This window comes from Oncorhynchus clarkii, chromosome 18, assembly GCF_045791955.1.
Source record: "Oncorhynchus clarkii lewisi isolate Uvic-CL-2024 chromosome 18, UVic_Ocla_1.0, whole genome shotgun sequence".
Lineage (NCBI taxonomy): Eukaryota > Metazoa > Chordata > Actinopteri > Salmoniformes > Salmonidae > Oncorhynchus > Oncorhynchus clarkii.
Window position 1 is genome coordinate 51,935,543 of NC_092164.1, and position 17,263 is coordinate 51,952,805.

The window sequence follows — 17,263 nt, forward strand, 5'->3', positions numbered from 1 at the left end:
TAGGATAGTCAGTTTTACGGGGGTATGTTTGGCAGCATGAGTGAAGGAAGCCGATTCTAGATTTAATTTAGGATTGGAGATGCTTAATATGAGTCTGGAAGGAGAGTTTACAGTCTAGCCAGACACCTAGGTATTTATAGTTTGCCACATATTCTAAGTCAGAACCGTCCAGAGTAGTGAGGCTAGTCGGTCGGGCGGGTGTAGGCAGTGATCAGTTGAAGAGCATGCATTTCGTTTTACTAGCATTTGAGAGCATTTGGAGGCCACGGAAGGAGTGTTGTATGGCATTGAAGCTTGTTTGGAGGTGTGTTAACACAGTGTCCAAAGTAGTGCCAGATGTAAACAGAATGGTGTTGTCTGTGTAGAGGTGGATCAAAGAATCACCAGCAGCAAGAGCGACATCATTGATATATACAGAGAAAATAGTCTGCCCGAGAATTGAACCCTGTGGCACCCCCATAGAGGCTGCCAGAGGTCCAGACAACAGGCCCTCCAATTTGACACACTGAACTCTATCTGAGAAGCAGTTGGTGAACCAGGCGAGGTAGTCATTAGAGAAGCCAAGGCTGTTGAGTCTGTTTGTAGTCCTTAACAGTTTTCAAGCGCTGCCACATCCGACGAGCGTCAGAGCCGGCGTAGTAGGATTCAATCTTTATCCTGTATGGACGCTTTGCTTGTTTTGATGGTTCGTCTGAGGGCATAGCGGGATTTTCTATAGGCGTCCGGATTAGTGTCCTGCTCCTTGAAAGCGGCAGCTCTAGCCATTAGCTCAATGTTGATGTTGCTTGTAATCAATGGCTTCTGGTTGGGATATGTACGGATCACTGTGGGGACGACGCCGTCAATGTACTTATTGATGAAGCCGATGACTGAGGTGACTCATCAATGCCATTTGGGTCAATATGACTCCTGCTCCACCCATGGGGGTCTTCCAAGCCCTCACCTTTGAGGTACTCCTGTTGCCTGTTCCTGTGCAGAGGGGGAAGCCGTCACCAGATCCACCACCGCATCTTGTTGGCTCCCATCTTCCAGAACTGCATCACAGCAAGCAATGGCCCCCACAGTATCACTCGCCCTGGTCTGTTGACCTCAAGCATCTTAGTGACAGTGCGGCCAGGTGTACTAAAAGACAGACCTTCTGTTGGACCAGTTGCCTGTCTGGTCTACATTTCTGCTTCTCTGGATGACCACAAGTATTCACGTCATTCCTCTCAGTGACTACCTAACCTTGCTGCCCTTTGTTGTTGATTTCAAAACTGCCCGAGTTACACCAGGAACGCACAATCCTTCCATCAGTGCTCAGACTGTCCGCAATAGGCTGAGAGAGGTTGGACTGAGGGCTTGTAGGCCTGTTGTAGGCAGGCCCTCACCAGACATCACCGGCAACAACGTCGCCTATGGGCACAAACCCACCGTCGCTGAACCAGACAGGACTGGCAAAAGTGCTCTTCACTGTTTTTTCTTACCAGGGGTGATGGTCGGATTTGTGTTTATCGTCAAAGGAATGAGCGTTACCTGTACTCCGTGGCCTGTACTCTGGAGCGTGATCGATTTGGAGGTGGAGGGTCCATCATAATCTGGGGCAGTGTGCCACAGCATCATCGGACTGAGCTTGTTGTCATTGCAGGCAATCTCAATGCTTTGCGTTACAGGGAAGACATCCTCCTCCCTCGTGTGGTACCCTTCCTGCAGGCTCATCCTGACATGACCCTCCATCTTGACAATGCCACCAGCCATGCTGCTCGTTCTGTGCGTGATTTCCTGCAAGACAGGAATGTCAGTGTTCTGCCATGGCCAGCGAAGAGCCTGGATCTCAATCCCATTGAGCACGTCTGGGACCTGTTGGATCGGATGGTGAGAGCTAGGGCCATTCCCCCCAGAAATGTCTGGGAACTTGCAGGTGCCTTGGTGGAAGAGTGGTGTAACATCTCACAGCCAGAACTGGCAAATCTGGTGCAGTCCATGAGGAGGAGATGCACTGCGGTACTTAATGCAGCTGGTGGCCACACCAGATACTGACTGTTTCTTTTGATTTTGACCCCCCCTTGGTTCAGAGACACATTATTCCATTTATCTTAGTCACATGTCTGTGGAGCTTTTTCAGTTTATGTCTCAGTTGTTGAATCTTGTTATGTTCATACAAATATGTACACATGTTAAGTTTGCTGAAAATAAATGCAGTTGACAGTGAGAGGACGTTTCTTTTTTTGCTGAGTTTACTTATCCCCACACCTCCTTCAGCCTATCAATGGCCTTGGTTCCAAGCATGCTGTATGGTCAAAAATGTGCTTTCCCCACTGAATAGCACTTCCACAGTTTTCCCTCCCTCACACTAAAAAATGTCCCCAGTTGGTCAAATGCTTGTCTGTTTACTGTTCTTGTGGTGGCTTTATATTCTTGTGGGGACTTCCCCACTAGTTAAACACGTCCACCTACACACACAGGACCTCAAGCTTAAACTGTGGGCAGTGACGTGAATGTGATTCCCCCGCCAGAGGCCACTCACAAATCAAAAGCTTCATGGTAATATTGAAACACAACAAGCACTTATTTTCTTTCTTTTTGATTTGATTTGAGCTGGCTAACACCCCCCTTTAACCAGGCTACACCCGTCAGAGCCTGGTTCCTCTCTAGGTTTCTTCCTAGGTTCCGGCCTTTCTAGGGAGTTTTTCCTAGCCACCGTGCTTCTACACCTGCATTGCTTGTGGTTTGGGGTTTTAGGCTGGGTTTCTGTACAGCACTTTGTGACATCAGCTGATGTAAGAAGGGCTTTATAAATACATTTGTTTATTCATTGTTTTGAACTTTATAAAAACAGTTTGTGTTCAAATAACAAGATTAGCATTGAAGTATTTAATTCATAAATGATCCCCTCCTTGTCTTTCTTATCTTTGTGCATCATGCAAGAAAAGACAATAAGGCTGAAACAATCACTGAACTGAAGAATGGCAGCTGTTGATGTGTGAGTAACATTATCTAGAAGACAGGGGGAGTCACACACACCCAGTGTTAGGCCTAGTGACATAATCACTTCCAGGAGCAGTGAGGAGGTCAAGTTACGGCCACATCTGCAGGTGTGTGTGTGGTGAGCTGATCACTAATCTAATCTGAGCTACTCCGTTAAATAGCTAGCTAATTAAATGGCTACCCGGACTATTTGTATTGACCCTTTCTTGCACTAACTCTCTCTTACACTGACTCTAAGCACACACACTGGACTCTAGCCACACATACTTACAATGACACCCCAACACACACATAACATGTGCACACCTGCATACTGATGGCACAAACATTTTCACACTCACCACCTACGCTGCTGCTACTATTATCTATGCTGTTGCCTAGTCACTTTACCCTTCCTATATGTACATAGCTACCTTAATTACCTTGGACCCCTGCACATCCACTCCCACTCACATCCACTGCTACTCCCTGTATATAGACATGTTATACCCTTTATTGTTATTCACTATGTATTTATCCCTCGTGTCACTATTTATATATATTAAATGTATATACATCTTTATATTTAACTCTGCATTATTGGAAAAGGACCCATAAGTAAGCATTTCACAGTTAGTCTACACCTGTTGTTTATGAACATTGTGACTAATATCATTTGATTTGATAGCAAATCAAATTCTCAAAGATGTTGCATAAAGCTTACTTAATTTCCTTCATTATTTTAACTGCATCAGGGATCACACACACACACACACACACACACACACACACACACACTTTTTGGCTTCGCAGGCTTTTTCAGTGTGTAGTTACAAATTGTTTTAATTCAAAGCAGCATTTATAGGGAACACAGGTGAGCAACCGGTGAGCAGCAGGTGCTTCTAATCAGGGTTGTCACTCATCTGCCAATCAGGGATGTGGCTTCTCCAATGATAGAGGCCTTTAGTGGCCAAAAGGCTGTATTAACATGAGCAGCGCCATTAAAGGTTTCCACCATTTTAATGTAGTCAACTGGGTGGAACTTCCAACTTCATAGGTTGATCACTCCTGGTGACCCTGTTGGAGTCATGTCCAGGAGGGATCAGCCAATCATGAAGAAGAAAATGTAGTAGTAAAATGGATAGCCTCAACGGCGCTGCCCACGCTGTCCCAGACACTATAACGGCACAGATACAAAGATGAGTCCTCTATCTATCTCTATAGGCTTATCTGGTCTACCTGTATACATGTTACAATCACTATGGCTGCATTTAGACAAGCAGCCCAATTCAGATTTTTTTCCACTAATTGGTCTTTTGACCAATCAGATCAGCTCTGAAAATATTGTATGTGAAAAGATCTGATATGATTAGTCAAAAGACAAATATTTGGCTGCCTTTCTAAACGCAGCCAAAGAAAAACAGAATTAGAGGATATGGGAGCGGGCACCTACTGTTGACCAGTAGGGGTATCAGGTGTGAACAATTCATGAATCAACTGCCTTAGGTGTCCGCTCACTTGGATAAATGATATACATTTATGAGATAGCTTACTACAAAGGACATCCGGCTAAGCCATTCATCAATATGTGGGGATAACTCATCAATACTGAAAAATATGATGTTTACAGTGTTCTTGTATAAGAGTCTAAATTTGGCCTATAGGAAGGAGGTAAAATGTAGTTCATCCATTAAACCTTGTGGTGATACAGATTTTAATTATAGATCCAAATGGCTTTTCTTTGGAGACATTTGTGGTCGTGATCACCTTTGGGTGGTGGATAAACGTTTTTCATTAATAGATTGGTTTTGTTCAATAAAGTGCCTCGCAACTGGCAAGGTGAAATCTTGATGTCTGATAGTGGATTTACATTTACAAGTCCTACTTTCAAGGCACGGGATGATTTCCTCCCCCACTATAAATCTATTCACAAGAACACTAACATACAAATAAGTATTTTGGTGGTGAATGTTATACATGACTTTATCTCATAGGTCCTAGAAGTCTGAGGGCATACAAAGCTAGTACATCAGTGGGTTAACTGTCTTGTTCAGGGGCAGAACGACATGCTTGTCAGCTCTGGGATTGGATCTAGCAATCTTTCGGTTATTGGCCCAACGCTCTAACCACAAGGCAACCTGCCGCCCCACATAACGAATTAATTACCATTGCTTATTGACAATGCCATTACAGCTGTCATTGAAAGTAAGTATATAGTTTACAGAAAATGGTTGCTTCTGTTTGTGTTAGGATATATTAAGTAACTGGCTTCTGTTCAAGCTTTTAACTTGACTGAGCTAGTGAACATACACACAGAGGAGTATTTCCAAATATACATTGTTTTTTAATTGGAATGTGCATAGCCTGGGTGTAGTGTGTGTTCGTAACTCACCAATTTAAAGTATCCAAGGGAGAGAGTGTGTGTGTGTGTGTGTGTGTGTGTGTGACCATAAGATGGCTTTCCTCCGTGCGGTATCAAAGAGTTGTTCCCCTTGGACAATCAGAACCTCTGTTGCAAACACACACACAAAACTAGAGATTCAATTGGACAAATTCAGGTACGTCCTTCCCTGTTTTGCTCTGTTTGCTTCCTTTTGGTTAAAAGGTTTCTGTTGCAAGACGTAATGAATACACTCCTGGAATAGTCATAATGCAGTGACAACTGTGACATCATCTTTAGAGAAAGAGAGAGTCGTTGTGGTTAACTCCATATGTGCTGATGGTGTGTTTGTGAACACCAGACCACTAATCACCCCTTTGGGATGGCAGGAATGATGCAGCGGTATGTGTGTGTGTGTGTGTGTAACCCTAACACGACAACAGGCTTCACTGGTCAGAGCCTTGAGGACCGCAGGGTTTCCCTGGTTTGCATGACAGTTAGTGGCTGTTCACTGGCACCTGATACGGTACCTGTCCACTAGCATCAACTCAGTTCTGGGAAATGACCTTTTGGAAAAAGACTCGTCTGCCTGGTGACCTTTGAGAATCATGGTTAAAGCGTCAAATAGGTCGCACACGGCATCTCACTACTGCTGAAAACCACCTTTTTGTTTTTGGTTTCCACTAGAAATCTTGAATGTCATCTATTAAACACATGATGACTGACAGTGGAGACTGATCTGTGACACATAGACACCCACACAGGAGAGGTTAAACATTTAGATAGAAAAGAGGAAGATGACTAGATCAGAGGAGGAAACATCTCAATTCTACTTTTAGAAACTTGAAATAGTCTGTCATATATCTGCCCTATATAAAAAATAAAACAAATGTTAACCTTTATTTAATTAGGCAAGTCAGTTAAGAACAAATTCGTATTTACAATGACGGCCTACTGGGGAACAGTGGGTTAACTGCCTTGTTCAGGGGCAGAACGACAGATTTTTACCTTGTCATCTCAGGGATTCAATCCAGCAACCTTTTTGGTTACTGACCCAACACTCTAACCACTAGGCTACCTGCTGGTTACTGACCCAACACTCTAACCACTAGGCTACCTGCTGGTTACTGACCCAAGACTCTAACCACTAGGCTACCTGCTGGTTACTGACCCAACACTCTAACCACTAGGCTACCTGCTGGTTACTGACCCAACACTCTAACCACTAGGCTACCTGCTGGTTACTGACCCAACACTCTAACCACTAGGCTACCTGCTGGTTACTGACCCAACACTCTAACCACTAGGCTATCTGCTGGTTACTGACCCAACACTCTAACCACTAGGCTACCTGCTGGTTACTGACCCAACACTCTAACCACTAGGCTACCTGCTGGTTACTGACCCAACACTCTAACCACTAGGCTACCTGCTGGTTACTGACCCAACACTCTAACCACTAGGCTACCTGCTGGTTACTGGCCCAACACTCTAACCACTAGGCTACCTGCTGGTTACTGGCCCAACACTCTAACCACTAGGCTACCTGCTGGTTACTGGCCCAACACTCTAACCACTAGGCTACCTGCTGGTTACTGGCTAACACTCTAACCACTAGGCTACCTGCTGGTTACTGGCCCAACACTCTAACCACTAGGCTACCTGCTGGTTACTGGCCCAACACTCTAACCACTAGGCTACCTGCTGGTTACTGGCTAACACTCTAACCACTAGGCTACCTGCTGGTTACTGACCCAACACTCTAACCACTAGGCTACCTGCTGGTTACTGACCCAACACTCTAACCACTAGGCTACCTGCTGGTTAGTGGCCCAACACTCTAACCACTAGGCTACCTGCTGGTTACTGGCTAACACTCTAACCACTAGGCTACCTGCTGGTTACTGACCCAACACTCTAACCACTAGGCTACCTGCTGGTTACTGACCCAACACTCTAACCACTAGGCTACCTGCTGGTTACTGACCCAACACTCTAACCACTAGGCTACCTGCTGGTTACTGGCCCAACACTCTAACCACTAGGCTACCTGCTGGTTACTGGCTAACACTCTAACCACTAGGCTACCTGCTGGTTACTGGCCCAACACTCTAACCACTAGGCTACCTGCTGGTTACTGGCCCAACACTTTAACCACTAGGCTACCTGCTGGTTACTGGCCCAACACTCTAACCACTAGGCTACCCTTTCCCCATAACTGCTGGGGGTCAATTTGGAATTGGGTGTATCTCTCTCTCTCTTGCTCTGCCTCCAAATTCTTTCCAAACCTCTCCACCATCCCCCTCGCCCCCATCCCAGAGTTCCCTTAAATTGCTGACAGGGGGATAAGAACACCCATTGTCTTCCAAGTTCTCAACGTCCCCAGCCCTAGCCCATCCACTACGCACAAACACACTTGTATGATGTGTGTAACGCTTCATTACCATAATTGAGAGAGTGTTATGGGGTGAGGGAAAGTTGGCACACCCTAAGAGCTTCATTGAAGTGTGTGTGTGCTTGCCTGCGTATGTGTGTGGTGTGTGTGAAAAGCAGAACATATATTGTAGTTCAATGAATAGAAGAATGACTAATTGGCTCTACTCCAGCCCTGAGTGTCACAAACAGGATTTAAGGAGCCTATTGCAGACACTCACCCCCCCCTCCCTCTCTCCCTCCCTCCATCTATAGCTCTCTATCTATCTCCCTTTCTTTCTCTGTCTCTATCTATCTCCCTCTCTATCTAGCTCTCCCTCTCTGTTTAGGTACTGGCTGTTCTACTGTCTTGGATTTTGTCCCCTCTCTAAAAGAAACATTGAAGCCGTTTTCCTCTCTTGTCTTTTGGACAACCCATTTGTTAACTACAACCCTCTCTCTCTCCACCCTCCCCCATCCATCTGGCTCCTGTTCAGAAGTCCAGCTGGCTAGTGGAGGTTACTCTATGTCGCAGGAACCTTTCTTTATAATAGACTAACCCCCTTAACATGGGACTGTGAACTACACTCTGTTTTTATTACCATGACTGTCTCTCTCTCTCCCCTGCCTGGCGTCAGACAACAACAACATTAGACTAACACTAGTGAGACACTTCATAATAACACAATGGGCCTGAAGAACTTAATCAAACAGTAGTGTCAAAGCCTCCCACCCACTCTCTCACACACACACACACACACACACACACACACACACACACACACAAAGTATTTTACTGTAGAACATTTCTCTCTCACATGTGTGGGAAGCATCGTTGCCATGACGGTGCCTGAGTCAGTGCACAGCATAAAACCAAGAGAGAGACAGATTTTTTAGGCTGGGCCTTACAATCAGCATATGGTCGTGAGACGCTCAACGCTGAAACATTGCAAAGAAGAAAACGATAGAAACAAAGGAGAGGAACGAGAGCGCGCTGAGACACTGGTGTTGTTTGAATGAGCTCAGTGAAGTCTCTCCCGGGACACAGTATGTGACGGGGGGTGCACAAAACGTCACTACACCTGCTGCGGGCTGGAATAAATGCACGATAGAGAGAGAAAGAGAGATGTCTCGTTTTCACTTTCTCATTCGCACTATAAAGAGCTTGCCAAGGCAACTCCACGTGAATCAGATTTCTGGGAATAATCGTCTGTTTGGTTAAGAAGGTTATTGGGCGGAAAGAAAACAAACAACAATGCCCCAACGACGCACCATTCATTCCTGGCGCTGCCTCTTGTTCACGCGGTCGTGCGGTATTTCCCGGTTGATTCCCATTATTGGAGAGTGTCAGTAGTAGGCGGTGACCGGAGCTGCATGCCTGCTGCCGGTGTCTCGAGCTGACCCGATTCCTACAGCCTGCCCCCGGTGTAGATATGACTTCCTGGCTACATAAATACGGTTACCCGACTCTGCATTGCGTGCTGCTCTGCGTGGTATTGGCCGCTAACATCATCGGCGGGAGCTCTCATTCCGGTGAGTGACAGAATATACCTGGATAGGTAGGTTAGGCTACTGTGGAATTAATGCACTCACTCATCATTAATAGATGGAAACATCATCATTGTGTGAATGGGTGAGACAGATGAAATAGTGAAAGAATCTTCAAGAATGAACTGTCAGATAATGATGATAGCTATAAATGTCCCGCCAGTAGTCCTTGCTCGACAATGTCTCGGATGGTCGTCTGTCGCCGTTCGCAACGGAACGTCACACACACGTTTCAGTCAATAACAATGACAATCACATAGGCTTATCAACGCACTGCATCTATCAAATACATGTATCATACTGTTATATTCCCAGCTTTATATTATACATCTCTTCAGGAATTAGTCATGTTTATCATGGTATTTTTATTGATCTATAAGTGACGTGACCAGCTTCGACTGATCAGGTACTGCTGTAGCCTACAGTGTTGTGTAATCTAGCTGTAACTGGCACAGTAATTAGGTTAGAGCTGCTTGTTAATTCACTAATTCAGCATTCATTATTTCACAAATTAGTAAACTGAGATCTGCAGCATTCCTCTAGTGGCCTACATTACTGTACAATACCAGCCTCACAGGGAATACATGGGATCTGAGCCATAGATTGGTAGTAGAATTAGGTCCATAGTTCTAATGGATGTGAGACATTGTTTAGAAACACAGTATACTCTACAGTCTGTAGAATAATTAGTCTGTAGACTAACTAGTCAGATTATTGTGTTTGACTGCAATGTGATTACTGACCTTGTGAATAACTGTGTGCATGAACTACACTGAAGCACCTGTTCACATGCACACGCACACACACACACACTGATCTGTTGTGAGTCTACATTGTTCCTGATTTAAACATGGTAATTGACAGAGCCTTACTGCTGCATGGTTAATGACTGTTCACACAGTCAGTCTTTCATGTGTTAATTCTCTCTCCTCTTCTTTCCTCTCCTCTATCCTTCTCCACAGGTGAGCGTGTATGTTCGTCTCCTCCTGTCTCGTTGTGTTCAGAGTGCCTCCGACGCGGACCACAGTGTGCCTGGTGCTTTGAGGCGGTAAGAGAGAGCGAGATGGGGAGAGAGAGAGTGAGAGACAGAGAGAAGGGGGACACAGAGAGAGAGGGGGACACAGAGAGAGAGAGAAGGGGGACACGGAGAGAGAGAGAGAGAGAGGGGGCAGAGAGAGAGAGAGACAAAGGGGGACACACACAGAGAGAGAGAAGGGGGACACTGAGAGAGAGAGAAGGGGGACACAGAGAGAGAGAGAAGGGGAACACTGAGAAAGAGAGAGAGAGAGAGAGAGAGAGAGAGAGAGAGAGAGAGAGAGAGAGAGAGATAGAAAGGGAACACTGAGAAAGAGAGAGAGAGAGAGAGAGAGGGGGACACAGAAAGAGAGAGAGACACACACAGAGAGAGAGAGAGAGAAAGAAGGGGGACACAGAGAGAGAGGGAGACAAGGTGGAACACACACACAGAGAGAGAAGGGGGACACAGAGAGAGAGAAGGGGGACACTGAGAGAGAGAGAAGGGGAACACTGAGAAAGAGAGAGAGAGAGAGAGAGAGAGAGAACACTGAGAAAGATAGAGAGAGAGAGAGAGAGGGGGACACAGAGAGAGAGAGAGAGACAAGGGGGACACACAGAGAGAGAGAGAGAGAGAGAAGGGGGACAGAGAGAGAGAGAGAGACAAGATGGGACACACACACAGAGAGAGAGAGAGAGAGAGAGAGAGAGAGAGAGAGAGAGAGAGAGAGAGAGAGAGAGAGAGAGAGAGAGAGAGAGAGAGAGAGAGAGAGAGAGAGAGAGAGAGAGAGAGAGAGAGAGAGAGAGAGAGAGAGAGAGAGAGAGAGAGAGAGAGAGAGAGAGAGAGAAGGGGGACACAGAGAGAAGTAATGGAGAGTGAGGAGTAGAGCATTCACATTAGTCTGTAGAGAAGGTGCTCTTTCTGACATGTCAGCACATAGATTAGTGACAGGGCCATTTGTGATTGGTAATTTAAAGACTTCTACAGGCTCTGGCTTTATCTCTGTGTTTAGTCTGTCATAGATAACGCACAAACACACTTTTCATACACTCTGTTGATAACCCTTTCCTGGTGTGTGTGTGTGTCTGTCTGAGTTCTGCCTTAATCCTGGGTTCTTGTAAAGTACTACTCTGACCCAATAAGTGACCATGAGAACCTGTAAACTAGGACATCACAACCTCCTGAAGACACACACACACACGCGCGCATACACACACACACGCACATGCGCATACGTACACACACACATACGTACGTACGTACACACACACACACACCCACATACACCCTGTCTCGGGGTGGGGTAACTCATTCTGAAAACTCCTCCAACATACACTGTCAGTTTATGTTAGTACCAGTCTATTGGGTCTGTTGTTAGGAAAGTCCCTGTATGACTGAGGTTTAGAGGGACTTAACAGAACCAGAGGTTGAAGTGGGCCGGAGCCGACCACAACGGAGAACTCTAGTGCGGGTTTCCCAGACACAGATCAAAGCCATACTCAATTGAACATGCCTCTTAGTTCGGACTGCCTCTTAGACTATGTTTTACTGCTTGATTACAGCTCTTGATTACACCTCTTATAGAATATTTTTATTGAATATTGACTCTGGTGTATATTCAGGCCTAACTCTTCATAGCAGTATTTACTGTTGTTTTGTGTCAGTAGTACCAGGCTATCAGAGGGCTGTTGTTTTGTGTCAGTAGTACCAGGCTATCAGAGGGCTGTTGTTTTGTGTCAGTAGTACCAGGCTATCAGAGGGCTGTTGTTTTGTGTCAGTAGTACCAGGGTATGAGAGGACTGTTGTTTTGTGTCAGTAGTACCAGGGCATGAGAGGGCTGTTGTTTTGTGTCAGTAGTACCAGGCTATCAGAGGGCTGTTTTTTGTGTCAGTAGTCCCAGGGTATCAGAGGGCTGTTGTTTTGTGTCAGTAGTACAAGGGTATCAGAGGGCTGTTGTTTTGTGTCAGTAGTACCAGGGTATGAGAGGGCTGTTGTTTTGTGTCAGTAGTACCAGGGTATGAGAGGGCTGTTGTTTTGTGTCAGTAGTACCAGGGTATCAGAGGGCTGTTGTTTTGTGTCAGTAGTACCAGGGTATCAGAGGGCTGTTGTTTTGTGTCAGTAGTACCAGGGTATCAGAGGGCTGTTGTTTTGTGTCAGTAGTCCCAGGCTATCAGAGGGCTGTTGTTTTGTGTCAGTAGTCCCAGGGTATGAGAGGGCTGTTGTTTTGTGTCAGTAGTACCAAGGTATGAGAGGGCTGTTGTTTTGTGTCAGTAGTACCAGGGTATCAGAGGGCTGTTGTTTTGTGTCAGTAGTACCAGGGTATGAGAGGGCTGTTGTTTTGTGTCAGTAGTACCAGGGTATGAGAGGGCTGTTGTTTTGTGTCAGTAGTACCAGGTTATCAGAGGGCTGTTGTTTTGTGTCAGTAGTACCAGAGTATCAGAAGGCTGTTGTTTTGTGTCAGTAGTACCAGGGTATCAGAGGGCTGTTGTTTTGTGTCAGTAGTCCCAGAGTATCAGAGGGCTGTAATCCTCTTTGACCAGGCACTCTAAAGCCCTAAACCATGACACAGTTGACACAGTCCAACTCACAGAAGTGTGTTTCTATACTGGGATTATTGTCTATGTTGTGTAATGTCACTGCAAGGCACTGCCTAGCTTCTAAACAATAATTTCAACTCACACGCACACAGTCCCACGTCCTCAGTATAATCACTTCTATTTCCAGTTATACAACTGAACATCAGAGTCAACTGACTCTGTTTCTATTCAGGCAATTCAGGAGATTAAAATCTCAGTTAAAGAAAATTGAAAATGAATTGCAATAAAAATGAATTTCAATGATGGTAATAACTTAGCTATTTATCCCTACTTCACTTACATAGTTAGTTACAGTGTAATTACACTTGCTATATAGTACACCTCTCCTGACTGAAGTGATTTGAAATTGGAATTGACCCCTGATATAATGTGCAGAGAGAAAGGTATGGGCCCTGATCTCCAACCCCTGACCTCTGACCCCTAACAGGGTTTCCTGGATGGAGCGGAGGTGGGAGAGCGCTGCGACCTGGTGGGGAACCTGGCAAGGAGGGGGTGTGGCCTAGAGTTCATAGAGCATCCAGAGGTCATGGTGGAGGTCAATGCTACGATCAGCAGCACTCAGGTGTCACCGGGAGAGATCACCCTCACACTCAGACCAGGTGAGGGGCAGAGTATAGCTGCCACTGAATAACTCACTGAATGGTGGACTGCACATATCCTGTTTTACTGTACGTCTTGATGTATGTCCGCTTTACAAGTTATTTGCTGTATGTTGTCATACACTGAACAAAAATATAAACGCAACAAGTGTTGGTCCATGTTTCATGAGTTGAAATGAGAGATCCCAAGACATTTGACATACACACAAAAAGCTTATTTCTCTTAAATTTGGTGCACAAATTTGTTTACATCCTTGTTTGTGAGCATTTCTCCTTTGCCAAGATAATCCACCCACCTGACAAGTGTGGCATATCAAGAAGCTGATTAAAAAGCATGATCATTACACAGGTGCACCTTATGCTAGGAAAAATAAAAGGCCACTCTAAAATGTGCAGTGTTGTCACACAACACAATGACACAGATGTCTCAAGTTTTGAGGGAGCGTGCAATTGGCATGCTGACTGCAGGAATGTCCACCAGAGCTGTTGCCAGAGAATTGAATGTTAATTTCTCAATCATAAGCCACCTACAACGTTGTTTTAAAGAATTTGGCAGTACGTCCAACCGGCCTCACATCCACAGACCACGTATATGGCGTCGTGTGGGTGAGCGGTTTGCGGATGTCAACGTTGTGAACAGAGTGCCCCATGGTGGCAGTGGGGTTATGGCATGGGCAGGCATAAGCTACAGACAATGAACACAATTGCATTTTATCGATGGCAATTTGAATGCACAGAGATATCATGACTGAGGCCCATTGTCGTGCCATTCATCCGCTGTCATCACCTCATGTTTCAGCATGATAATACTTGGCCCCATGTTGCAGGGATCTGCAAACAATTCCTGGAAGCTGAAAATGTCCCAGTTCTTCCATGGCCTGCATACTCACCAGACATGTCACCCATTGAGCATGTTTGGGATGCTCTGGATCGACGTGTATGACGTCGTGTTCCATTTTGCACCAATATCCAGCAATTTCGCACAGCCATTAAAGAGAAGTGGGACAATATTCCACAGGCCACAATCAACAGCCTGATCAACTCTATGTGAAGGAGATTTGTCGCCCTGCATGAGGCAAATGGTGGTCTCACCAGATACTGACTGGTTTTCTGATCCAAGCCCCTACCTTTAAGGCATCTGTGACCAACAGATGCATATCTTGATTCGCAGTCATGTGAAATCCATAGATTAGGGCATAATTTATTTATTTCAATTGACTGATTTCCTTATATGAACTTTAACTGGGGCGGCAGGGTAGCCTAGTGGTTAGAGCGTTGGACTAGTAACTGGAAGGTTGCAAGTTCAAACCCCCGAGCTGACAAGGTACAAATCTGTCGTTCTGCCCCTGTTCTACCCACTGTTCTACCCACTGTTCCTAGGCCGTCATTGAAAATAAGAATTTGTTCTTAACTGACTTGCCTAGTTAAATAAAGGTAAAATAAAAAAAAAAACTCAGTAAAATCTTTGAAATTGTTGCATGTTGCGTTTGTATTTTTGTTGTGTATATATTGTCCTGAGCGAGGGCTGTGGCGGTCATGAAATTCTGTCAGCCTGTTATTGTCATGCGAAAGAGTGCCAGTCTCACAGTAATTGACCGTTAATTAACATAAACACATTTAGCATCTCCAGGACTCCACACATACAAGCTGCAAACAAGCCACTGATGCGTGCCTTTGGAACATATACATTTTTAAAAGTCAAATAAATGTAATATACACAATGAATCCAATATTTATTTGAGTCAGGTCTAAAGAAACATTACGATATGAAAAAATGTATTTCAGAAGAACAGAATATGAGTTGGCCTACTGTATGTTATCTGTGTCACGGCCGTTGAAAGACGTAGACCAAAGCACAGCGTGGTGAGCGTACATATTCCTTTTATTTAGGATGACGCCGACAAAAACAATACAAAACAACTGTGCCGCTTAAGGGCTATGTGCCACAAACAAAGTTAACTACCCACAATCACAGGTGGGAAAAAGGGCTGCCTAAGTATGGTTCCCAATCAGAGACAATGATAGACAGCTGTCCCTGATTGAGAACCACACCCGGCCAAAACAAAGAAATACAAAAACATAGAAAATAGAACATAGAATGCCCACCCAATTCACACCCTGACCAAACCAAAATAGAGACATAAAAAGCTCTCTAAGGTCAGGGCGTGACTATCTGGCTGTGCTCCATTCCATGGGCTGTAGGCTTGTTCATTTAGCTGATAAGATATGCTTATAAGTCCTGTTCCATTATTTTATATTATATGATTTTATAGTAAGAAGAATATAATTGAACTGAATAAAATAGAAAGGATATTTTTCCCATTCTGGAGCCAGTGTTCATATGAAGTGGCTATGTTAAGTGTAAAAGTGATCATTTGAAACAGGTCCTATATGCTAGATTTAGAGTTATTTGTAACTTTAGTTCTGAATGATACAAACCTTAGAATGTCTTAGAAATCAAAAAATGTATAGGCTGCATGACGCGACTACAGGCTATTGATGATTTGAGAAAGTAGCAAAAAAAGCTTGCTCTGTTCCTTGCCTCAGGGTACACAGCTGTTCTGATGGCGGGACAATAGAGTCCTGAGTACCAGGCCATTAGGACCTGATGGAGGGACAATAGAGCCCTGAGTACCAGGCCATTAGGACCTGATGGAGGGACAATAGAGCCCTGAGTACCAGGCCATTAGTGACCTGATGGAGGGACAATAGAGCCCTGAGTACCAGGCCATTAGTGACCTGGTGGAGGGACAATAGAACCCTGAGTACCAGGCCATTAGGACCTGATGGAGGGACAATAGAGCCCTGAGTACCAGGCCATTAGTGACCTGGTGGAGGGAGAATAGAGCCCTGAGTACCAGGCCATGAGTGACCTGATGGAGGGACAATAGAGCCCTGAGTACCAGGCCATTAGGACTTAATGGAGGGACAATAGAGCCCTGAGTACCAGGCCATGAGTGACCTGATGGAGGGACAATAGAGCCCTGAGTACAAAGCCAATAGGACTTGATGGAGGGACAATAGAGCCCTGAGTACCAGGCCATTGGGACTTGATGGAGGGACAATAGAGCCCTGAGTACCAGGCCATTAGTGACCTGGTGGAGGGACAATAGAGCCCTGAGTACCAGGCCATGAGTGACCTGATGGAGGGACAATAGAGCCCTGAGTACCAGGCCATTAGGACCTGATGGAGAGACAATAGAGCCCTGAGTACCAGGCCATTAGGACTTGAAGGGGGGACAATAGAGCCCTGAGTACCAGGCCATTAGGACCTGATGGAGGGACAATAGAGCCCCGAGTACCAAGCCATTAGTGACCTGATGGTTGTTAGTGAGTTGGGTACTACCAAAGCAGGTCCAGAGTGCATGAGAGGAGATTACCATGACTAAACGGTCACATGGAATTTTTACTGCGGTCATGACTCATGACTGCCGGCGTTTCCCAGTTTTACTGCTGCTTTCATTGCAAGAATTCTGGTGAGTGATAATTCCAATGGTTGTTTTATTTCTAATAAACATGTGTGTAGGTGCTGAGGCCAGTGTGATAGTAGCAGTACAACAGTTAGAGAGGTATCCTGTTGATCTATACTACCTGGTGGACGTATCAGCATCCATGCAGGAAAACCTGGACCAGGTGAGTGACTGGTTATCTACATTAGCTACATAACCTAAAGTATAATGTTTTTACAGCACAACTCTTAGCACTTTTAATTATCGAAATAAACTTTGATACGATTTCAGCTGAAATAGATTGATTTATGAAGACA

At 45.1% G+C, this 17,263-nt stretch overlaps 1 protein-coding gene across 1 annotated transcript in view; it reads left to right on the forward strand.

The window, feature by feature from the left end:
• The first annotated feature begins 8,554 nt into the window (after positions 1-8,554).
• LOC139373670 (integrin, beta 8) overlaps positions 8,555-17,263 on the forward strand; it is a 19,548-nt gene continuing 10,839 nt past the window's right edge. Inside the window, exons 1-4 of the mRNA XM_071114502.1 lie at positions 8,555-9,271; positions 10,249-10,334; positions 13,326-13,497; positions 17,024-17,130. Coding sequence (XP_070970603.1) covers positions 9,172-9,271; positions 10,249-10,334; positions 13,326-13,497; positions 17,024-17,130 — 465 coding nt within the window. The 5' untranslated portion in view covers positions 8,555-9,171. The remainder of the gene's footprint in view (positions 9,272-10,248; positions 10,335-13,325; positions 13,498-17,023; positions 17,131-17,263) is intronic.